The sequence below is a fragment of the Coenobita brevimanus genome, chromosome 57 (genome assembly GCF_032717465.1).
Source record: "Coenobita brevimanus isolate Jiangsu-jjx chromosome 57, ASM3271746v2, whole genome shotgun sequence".
Classification (NCBI taxonomy): domain Eukaryota; kingdom Metazoa; phylum Arthropoda; class Malacostraca; order Decapoda; family Coenobitidae; genus Coenobita; species Coenobita brevimanus.
In genome coordinates, this window is record NC_137010.1 from 11,686,515 (window position 1) to 11,697,634 (window position 11,120).

General features: G+C 43.4%; 1 protein-coding gene across 1 annotated transcript in view; it reads left to right on the forward strand.

Moving 5' to 3' along the window:
• LOC145401885 (kinesin-like protein KIF7) overlaps positions 1-10,899 on the forward strand; it is a 291,971-nt gene extending 281,072 nt beyond the window's left edge. Inside the window, exon 27 of the mRNA XM_080273993.1 lies at positions 10,655-10,899. Within this exon, the coding sequence (XP_080130119.1) occupies positions 10,655-10,899 (245 nt within the window). The remainder of the gene's footprint in view (positions 1-10,654) is intronic.
• The last annotated feature ends 221 nt before the right edge of the window (positions 10,900-11,120 follow it).

The following is an 11,120-nucleotide window of genomic DNA, read 5'->3' on the forward strand; positions in this document are numbered from 1 at the left end:
TACCCAGTTAGAGATTCCTTCTGGTCCTGGGGCTTTCCTTACGTCTTGAGTTTCCGGTAATTTATACACTTCCTGTACTTTCACTTTTATATCTTTCATCACTACATATCTAGTCACTCCCTCCCCTTCCACAAACTCACTTTCATTAGTGAAAACTGACTGGAAACCTTTGTTCATTATTTCTGCTTGCATTGCTGCATCTTTATAGACCTCTCCATCTACTTTCAGTTTGGTGATTCCTTCCTTTTGTTTCAATTTGCCATTGTGTGTGTTTCCATGTGCATTCATGGGTGTTTTTGAGAAAGAGAATGAGAGAGAGAAACTGAATGAGCGAGTAGTAACCCAGTTTCTATCTGTCTATCAATCTATTGCCAGATGCCTTAATCCATTATGCGGGGTGGCCACAAACAAATCGCCTCCACGTCACCCTGTCCCCTGCCATTTCACTGCCCTGCTCCCAATTCACAGCTCCCCTTTCTGTAGCACCAGTCGAGCAGGGCAGTACTCCGAAGGTGGATGGAAAGCTGATGACAGGGAGAGCTGGAGCTCCCGTTTCATCAGCCCTCGGGACTAGGTCCCAACCATCCCCCTTTGCTGAACTTTTTCAGTGTCTCAGTAACACAGAGAGTAGGCCTGCATGCTCTCCAGTACAAGTTTCTCCAACTATCAACACCAAACTACATGTACAGTACACACCGCACTTCCTTTTCAAAATTTTGAAAAATGGCATCGAATGTAGCCTCGGAGTCCCCAGGGGGTGGGGGACCATAAATGCCCCCACCTTCTGCCTCTCTACTGGTGACGATTCAAGATGCCTGGAACCACTGCCTGACTCTCTTTTTCTTCATTTCTGCAACATTCGTGGCCTTTCCTCTAACTTTCGCTCTGTTGAGCACCACCTCTCCTTCTCTAAACCTCACCTTCTTTTTCTAACTGAGACACAGCTGTCTGAGGCAACTGACAGCATACCCTTTTCTGTATCTTCCTACTTTCTCTATACTCATTTCAAAGCCAAAGGTGGCTGTTGTGTATATATACACAATAACTTATCTTGCTTTCATGTTCCTGAACTCGATTCTTCTGAATTCTCTACACTTTGGCTTCTGCTTTCCTGTCATTCTCTGACCAGATATATCTGTGCTGTTGACTTATCTCCTAATTCTACTATCAAAAATTCTTTGATTATCTTACTTCTACAGTGGAACACATTCTATCCATTTGTCCTTTCTCTGAAATCTCCATTCTTGGAGATTTCAGTATTCACCACCACCTTTGGCTCTCCTCTCCTTTCACTGATCCACCTGGTGAACAAGCCTACACCTTTTCTATCCTCAGTGATCTAGAGCAGCTTCTACAGTGCTCTACCCATATCCCTGACCGCCATGGAGAGAGCTCCAAAATACTTGACCTCTTCCTTACAACTAATCCTTCTGCTTACACAGTTAATCATTTCTCTTCGTTGGGCTCCTCCGATCACAACCTTATCACCGTAACCTGTCCTTTCGCTCTGGTACGACCTGCAGACCCTCCAAAGAAACGTTGTCTGTGGCACTGTGGAGCTGCAGATTGAGAGGCCCGCAGGCAGTACTTCTTTGCTTTTCCGTGGAATGATTATTGCTTCCATGGCCAGGAGCCATCTGGGTGTGCCTTGCACATTACGGAGGTTATTCCCTCGGGCATGGAAGCATACATTCCTTTCTCATATCCTTTGACTAATGCATGAAACCCTTGGTTTAATCACGCTTGTTCTAATGCTGTCTGCAACAAGGAGAGGGCCTATAAAAGGTACCGGAGCCAATCCACCCCTGATTCGCATCTTTTATACATTTCTGCCCGGAATCGTGCTAAATCTGTTCATCGCTCTGCTAAAAATAATTTCATCCGTACAAAATGCTCTGAACTCTCTAACTCGAATTCTTCCCGCTCCTTCAGGCACCTTGCCAAAAACCTTTCTAACAACTTTACCTCATCATCCTTCCCTCCTCTTTTCTACTCTGATGGTTCTGTAGCTATTTCTTCTACTGATAAAGCAGATCTGTTCGCTCAGACTTTCTCCTCCAGTTCCACCTTAGACGATTCCGTTGCTGTTCCTCCATCACTTCCCCCCTCTGACTTTCTCATGGCTAACATTAAAATTTCTTCAGCTGATGTATTTTCTGCCATCACTGGCCTCAACACTAATATGGCATATGGGCCTGATGGAGTCCCTCCTGTTGTTCTCAAGAACTGTGCTTCTGTGCTTACACATTGCCTAATCAAACTCTTTCGCCGTAGTTTATCAACTTGTACCTTTCCTTCTTGCTGGAAGTTTGCTGTCATTCAGCCAGTCCCAAAGAAGGGTGACCATTCCCAACCCTCTAACTATCATCCAATTGCTTTAACATCCTGTATCTCAAAAGCTTTCAAGTCATTTCTTAATAGAAAAATTTTAAAGCATCTTTCCTACCTTCTTTCTGATTGTCGGTATGGGTTCTGTCAGGGACGCTCCACAGGTGATCTTGTCCCCTACCTTTCAGACTCCTGGTCATCCTCCTTTCGGGACTTTGGCGAAAGTTTTGCCATTGCACTTGACATCTCAAAGACTTTCAGTCAAGTCTGGCATAAATCTTCAATTTCTAAACTGCCCTCTTACGGTTTCTATCCTTCTATCTGTGCATTCATCTCTAGCTTCCTTTCTGGTCATTCTATAGCTGCTGTTGTACACGGCCATCGTTCTTCTCCTAGATCTGTTAACAGTGGTGTTCCTCAGGGCTCTGTCCTATCACCAACTCTCTTCCTTTTATTCATCAATGACCTTCTAAGCTGTACATCTAACCCTATCCACTCATACGCTGATGACTCCACCCTTCACCTTTCCATTCAGTTCCTACAATGTCCATCTCAGCAGTTACTTCAACAAACAAGGGATCAGGCTATGGCACACCTAATGTCTGACTTGGCTCGTATCTCTGACTGGGATAAAAATAATCTAGTTGTTTTTAATGCATCAAAGACTCAGTTTTTGCACCTATCAACCCGACAAAATCTTCAACAGGTATACCCACTAATGTTTAATAATATTCAGTTTAATCCTGCATCAACGTTGAACATGCTTGGGATTTCATTTACTCGGGACTTAGCTCGGAAAGATCATATTACATCTCTTGTAAAATCTGCTTCCAAGAGATTCGGTGTGCTAAGCCGACTCTGTTCCTTCTTTACTCCTGCACAATTGTTGACTCTATACAGGGGTTTTATCCGCCCCTGTGTGGAGTACAACTCTCATGTGTGGGGAGGCTCCCCATATACAGCTCTTCTCAATAAGGTGGAATCAGAGGCGTTTTGTCTCATTAACTCTCCCTCTCTTACTGACTCCCTTCAACATCTGTCTCTTCGCCGCACTGTTGCATCTTTTTCTCTTGTCTATCGCTACTTCAATGGTCACTGTTCCTCTGAACTGTCTGCATGCATTCCTCCACCTCTACGATGGGTGTGTAGCACCCGTCTAGCAGCAAACTCTCACCCCTTTTCTGGCCAGCTCTCTAATGCAAGAGTTAACCGTCACTCCCAGTCCTTCATTTATGCAACAGGTCAACTCTGGAACTGTCTCCCTCTGTCTGTATTCCTATGATCTTCAGTCTTTCAAACGCAGTGTGTCGAGGCATCTTGAAATGAATGGATCTTGAATTTGGCTCTCTCTTGTATTTTGTTTTTCTTTTGGAAGGAACAGCTTTGTGGGCTCGTTGCCTTTGGGTTCCTTCTTCCTCACATAAAAATATATATATATATATATATATACCTCTCCACTCCATCCCTCCCTCTCATCCTTGGCCTTCCCCTCCCTCTCTCCCCCTCCATCTCACTCACATACACTCTCATCAGTCTCTTACTCTCCATCCTCTCCACATGGCCAAACCACCTCAGTGTGTTTCTCCTAATGCTTCCTATCACATCCACATCCACACCACAACGCTCCTTCACATCCTCATTTGACAGTCTGTCTCTCGATGTGACTCCACACGCTCCTCTCGGATAAATCATTTCCACTGCTCTCACTCTTGACTTGTGTCCCTCCAACAACGTCCAAGTTTCACTTCCATACGTCAGAGTCAGTATCACAATACTGTCATGTAATAACTTTTTCACTTCCATGCTCACTTCACTGTTTCTTATCACTGCCTTCAAGGAACCAGCAACCTTTCTTCCTTGTTGTACCCTTTCAAGCACTTCACCTTCCAAACTTCCATTCTTACTCATCACACTACCCAGGTACTTAAACGTACTCACATTTTCCATTTCCTCATCATCCAACCTCACTGTACATTCAGTGACTTCACCTCTCTCGGAGACCTTAACTTTACTCTTCCCTACATGTACCTGTGAATTCTGATTCTTACACACCCTCCCAGACTCATTCACCAAGCCTTGCAGCTCCCCTTTGTCTTAACAACACAGTATTATCTGCAAATAACAGTGCAGGGAGTTTCCAAACACCGCCCTCTCTCATTAGGGCCACTCCAACATCTACTGCCCTACCTTGTATCTCGTTTATAACCCCATCCATATACAGATTAAACAACCATGGAGACATTACACATCCCTGTTTCAACCCAACCTTCAAATAGAAAAACTCACTCAGTTCACTACCCACACGCACTGCAGCCTTAGCACCCTCATATATACCCTTCAGAGCATTCAACAACTTCCCATCTACTCCATATATTCTTAATACTTTCCACAATCCTTGTCTATCCACCCTATCATAGGCATTCTCCAAATCCATGAAGGCCGCATACAATTTCTTTCCCTTCTCAAGACACTTTTCTACTAAAGATCTAAGAATGAATATCTGAACTACACAACCTCTTCCCTTCCTAAAGCATCTCTGTTCTTCTCCAACTAATTCCTCTGTTATTTCCCAAACACTGTCAATAAGTATCCTACCGTATACTTTTCGTATCACACTAAGAAGACAAATTACCCTATGATTACCACATACTTCTTTTTCCCCTTTCCCTTTGTAGAAGGGAAAAATTATACCTGACTTCCAATCATCCGGGTCTTTACCTTCCTCCCAGACCAATCAGCACATATTCCACATCCATTCTACTACTATCTCGCCCCCATGCTTCAGCAGTTCACCACACACTCCATCAATTCAGCGGGCTTTCCCCATTTTGACTTTCTTCAGTGCTTCCACAACTTCCATCCTACTGATTTCTTCCTGTCTTCTCACCTCCCACCTTCTCCCAGCCATTCCCCAGCCACTTATACTCGCATTACATTTATTCTCTATGTTCAACAATTCCTTGAAGTGTTCTCTCCATCTCCTCACTTTTTCTCCCTTCTCAGCTAGTAATCTACCATTTTTATCTTTCATTCTGCTACTAACTTCATTGCCACCCTGTCTGACTCTCTTTACCTCTTTCCAGAACATTTTCTTACATTCCCTCCACTTTACATTCAAATTCCCTTCAAATTCCTCATCCATTCTCTTGTTACTCTCTCTTACTAATTTTTTCACCTCTCTCATCCTTTCTACATATATCTCTCTTTTCCATCTCTCGACTTCTTCCACACCCCTATTTCTCATCCATTCATTATATGCTTTCTTGTTTTGTGCCACAGCCTGTGTCACCTCTTCATTCCACCATGCTGTTCCTTGCACCCCCTTTTGTCTTCCCTTCACGCCACACACCACCTCACATGCTACACATAATTCCTTTGTGAATATCTTGGACACACCTTCCATGTTCTCCATCTGCTCCAATTCATATTTACCCAATCATTCCTCCACTTCTCTCTTATATTCTGCCTTCTTCTTATCCTCTTGTAACCTTTCCACTCTCCTTACATCTACTCCTTCCTCCCGTCTTTCCCTTCTTCTAGTTCTCCATTTTACTTGGACCTTGATTCTGACCACCACCAAGTGGTGGTCGGAAAGTCCACTCCCCCAACCTCTGTATGTTCTTGAATCCATTACACATGAGGCGTCTCGTGGACAAGGGGCGAATGCGCCATTTTCTTTTTTTTTTGTTATGAGCGTTTAAAGTTCAGGAATAGGTGGCAGACATAGAATATTATAGAATAGCATGTTATTATATATCATTAGAATCCTCTGGAAGAGGCAAATTTATACTGCAGGAAAAAATGAAAACACACACACACACACACGCACACACACACAGTAAAACACGCGATGGTGTTTTTTCAGCATATAGTAATTATTGTTCAATCAACTTGAAATTCATTCCTGTATTAGATGTAAATGAAACTAAGATACTGTGAAATTTTCAGCCAAAAATTCCCATAATTAATATTTTTCCCATAATTATTAATTAAATATTTTCATCTCCTTATCGGCAACAGGTTGTTTTATTGTATGATAACCATTATATTGTTAATGACTGACACAATGAAGTTATAATACCAACTATTTACAACTCCAACCGCACACCAAGATGAAGGGGGGGGGGGGCCTAATGGTTAGTAGTTGAGGATGTCATCGGAGTGTAAACAAAGCCAGGCTTCATTCACGTGCTTGGCGGGATGACTAGCTGGGGTGCTAGCGCGCGTCTAATTGGCTGAGAGGCGGCCCTTTAACTCTGACAGAGGGAGCCGCTCGCCCATTGGCCGGGCGCGTGCCGACATTCGCCCCTACAGCTCTGAAATCACAGACCCTCCCCACCCTCCTCCTCCTCCCCTCCACGTGTGCAAAACAAGGGAGATTGAACCTAGAATTCTGAACCCACATGGGTCGGAATCGGAAAATGCTCTTCACCACGAGATTTTCAGTGCTTCCATCTATCGGAAAACATGCATAACTCATTTTTGATGGGGGTGGCGCATTCGCCCCTTGTCCACGAGACTCCTCACATCTTTGCATCCTTTCATCTACACACACATAATCAATCATTGCCTTCCTTTCATTCAGTTCACCACCCATCCTTCTCATCACTCGCCATGCATACCTGTGGATCATCCTGTGCCTGAAGAGGGTATTGGCTATCACGAACCCCCTCCCGGCACAAGTGTCCACTAAAGCACTGCCATTCTCATTTATCTCAGCAGGCATACCCCACTCACCAACTACTCCATCCACCTTCACATTCCCTACTTTACCATTCATAACACCAATCAAAAACAGTCTGTCATTCCTTTCAAACTTTTCCATGCACACTTTCACATTTGTCCAGAACTCTTCTCTCACTTTGCTTGCACGATCTTGCGTTGACGCATACATGCACACAATCTCCCACATTTGTAGTCCAACTTTCAGTCTTACCCACACAATCCTTGAGCCAACTGATCCATACACTCTTATATTCTCCTTCCATCTGTTACTCACAACAATACACACTTCTTCTTTTGCCCTCTCATTCTCACCTACTCCTGCGTATACCCCACATCTATACTCCCATTCTCTCAGACTCACCTCTCCATTTAGTTTCAGTTAATCCACATACATCCACTTTCGCACCCTTAATCACGTGGACAATCTCTCTGTCTTCCACCTCATCATTTACATTTGCACCCCTTACATTCCAGTTCCTCTATTTGTTGATTTATCTTAGTTATGCCTCCCAGGAGGTGATTTCAGTCCATCACGTGCCAGGTTAGGGCACTTTTTCTGTAATAACTAGGCTAAAAGACTCTATGAACTGTACAGCTGCTGCTGCACTGAAATTATATGGATACCTGCACTTTGTATTGTTTAGATCAGTCTCATCACCATAGGTGACATGAGGCATTTGATTTGCATGCCAGCTTGAGGCTGATGTAAATTAACTTGGATAGCAACTGAGAAATCAGCTGGGAATTTAGTGCATTATTGGTATGATGTATTGGAGATTACAAGTGCTTAGCGACCCTATCAGTTGGGTCGCTGAGTGCTTGTACATGTGACCCCCAAGACACGCACTGTCACCAAGCTTGATATGGACTTGCTCTGACATACTGGGCATGCTCATGTGAAATTCAGCTCATTCCACCCACTGATGTGACCTGTAGAGGGTTCCCAATGTTGGGCAAAAAATCAAACACAAAAGTGTGAGTGACTCACACGCAGCTGACTGCATGCAGATATAAAGTATGCCATCATTATCAGCTTCATTCCACATCTGTTGATGTATGGCACATTTAAATCTGAGGGGTCAAATGTGGACAGACACACACAGATATGCTTATTCACATAGTATTACTGAAATTGGTGTGGGCCTAGAAAGGGAAGGATGTATGAAAGCTGAGAAGAAATGATCTGAGTTTGAATGTAAAGGGCAGCTTACCAAGAGCTGAGTCTAAGAAGAAGGCTTGAGAATGTCTTACAAAATGACCTCAGGGTTAAGGGACTAAACAGATGTGCAGCTAGAGATCATGTAGCATGGAGAGCTGCCATCAAGTGAACAAAGCTGCCACTTGCAGGCATATCACTGTGGAGGTACAATGGCTAATAATGGAGAACTGGAATAGTGGGAATATGAAATTAGTTATACTGTAGTTGAGGGCACCCACCATCCACTTACTTTGTGTAGTGCTGCCTTTGGGTAACTACATGAGTGACAAGCCAAATGGTTTCCTGTAAACTTGGAAGTTATTAACTATGTTGGGTGGTGACCATATAACAAAATGGTGCCTGGTGGTTCAGTTGGGAATGGCATTCCAACCAAAGTGAACTTGTAAGGGACATGCAAGGCTGGTCACCCTTGCCTTAAATGTCAGGACTGAGAAGCCTAGCTCCAGCTTCTACTCTTTTGATGATGGGAAAAAAAAAAAGGGGGGGGACGGGGGGAATTGGATAACGGATGGATAGATTAATACTGTATGTTTTGAATTCTTTATGGTATATCATTGAGGTCATGATTTTTCTCTTAGCTGAATAAAATTGTCTGGTGATAGAATAAAATCCAGAGATGTCTTGGCTATCTTCAGTGATTTCAGAAACGTAAAAAGATTTTGGTTCTACTGTATTAGTATTTATCCAGTATTTTGGAAGCACTTGATTGAATCATGATGAGCTAGTATAATAGGAAAAGTGTATGGTAGGATACTTATTAACAGAGTTAGAGAAAGAACAGAGAAATTAGTTGGAGAAGAACAGTGAGGCTTTAGGAAGGGAAGAGGTTGTGTAGATCAGATATTCATTCTTAGATCTTTAGTGCAAAAGTTTCTAGAGAAGGGAAAGAAGTTGTATGTAGCTTTCATGGATTTGGAGAAAGCATATGACAGGGTGGATAGACAAGGATTGTGGAAAGTGTTAATATATGGAGTAGATGGGAAGTTGTTGAATGCTGTGAAGAGTATGTACAATGATGTGAAGGCTGCATTGCATGTGGATGGTGAACTAAGTGAATTTTTCTCTTTGAAAGTTGGGTTGAAACAGGGATGTGTCATGTCTCCATGGTTGTTCAGTCTGTACATGGATGGGTTAATAAAAGAGGTACAAGGTAGGGTAGTGGATGTTGGAGTGGCCCTGGTGAGAGAGGATAGTGTTTGGAAACTCCCTGTACTGTTGTTTGCAGATGATACTGTGTTGTTGAGTGAAGACGAAGAGGAGCTGCAAGGCTTGGTGGATGAGTTTGGGAGAGTGTGTATGAAACGGAATCTAAAGGTGAATGTAGGGAAGAGTAAAGTGATGGTCTTTGAGAGAGGTGAAGTCAGTGAATGTACAGCGAGGTTGGATGGTGAGGAATTGGAAAATGTGAGTATGTTTAAGTACTTGGGTAGTGTGATGAGTAAGGATGGAGGTTTGGAGGGTGAAGTGCTTGAAAGTGTACAGCAGGGAAGAAAGATTGTTGGTTCTTTGAAAGCAGTGATAAGAAACAGGGAAGTGAGCATGGAAGTGAAAAAGTTACTACATGACAGTATTGTGATATCAACTCTAACATATGGAAGTAAAGCTTGGACGTTGTTGGAAGGACACAAGTCAAGAGTGAGAGCAGTGGAAATGAGTTATTTAAGAGGAGCCTGTGGAGTCACATGGAGAGACAGGCTGACGAATGAGGATATAAAGGAGCGTTGTGGTGTGGATGTGGATGTGATAGGAAGCGTTATGAGGAACACACTGAGGTGGTTTGGCCATGTGGAGGGTGAAAGACTGACGAAGAGAGTGTATGTGAGTGAGGTGGAGGAGGGAAGAGGGAGGGGGAGGCCGAGGATGAGATGGAGGGATGGGGTGGAGAGGTATATGAGAGAGGAGGATGTGAGTTGGGAGCAGGGCTGTGAAATGGCGGGGGACAGGGCGACTTGGAGGCGATTTGTTTGTGGCCACCCCAAACGGGATTGAGGCGTCTGGCAATAGATAGATAGAATATTGGGATGCTGAATGAATGTTAACTGTATTGATCTTCTAACAGTCAGGACCACTTTATTATTCTGTTTCAACTATTGCCAGGTTGATTTTATGCAGGAGGGCCATAGAAGTTTGAGTCTTAATATTGTTACCATTAATCCTTGCATGGTTGGGACAATTCTAATATTCTTTCAGCTGATGCCAGATGATTTTATTCAGCCGAGTGAATTATAGGAATCTGAGTGTTAGTAAGCGTACTGTCACTTGTGATTTAAAGACAGCTAATGCCAGATGACTTTGTTCCTCTGAGAGTGAATCGCAGGAACATTGATCTATGAACATTATCAAATGTTACTCAGACCTCTCACAAGATCCTTCCACCACCAGGTCCATCATCCCAGTTGTTTGCAACTCATCCATCCACCAGCCAGTCTCCTGCTCGGCCCCTCCTTCCAACCCATCCACCAGCCCCCATACTGCCCAGGAGGACGCGGCTACAGGCTGCTGAACAGGTGGCAAAATATCCCATACCTCAGACCAAAGTTACCCGTGAGAGAAATAAAATTATCATCCAGCAGAAATCGGAGAGGCAGGGAGGAAGCAAAGGCAAGTCAGTGGTTGAGCCAATATAGTGACAATATGATATACAGTATTTATACTGTAATTTTGTTACTACAGCCAACAAGAGGTAGAGTTTTAAATATCCTATATAACATTTCTGTGTATGGTAGGATACATATTGACAGAGTTAGAGAAAGAACAGAGGAATTAGTTGGAGAAGAACAGGGAGGCTTTAGGAAGGGAAGAGGTTGTGTAGATCAGATATTCATTCTTAGATCTTTAGTGCAAAAGT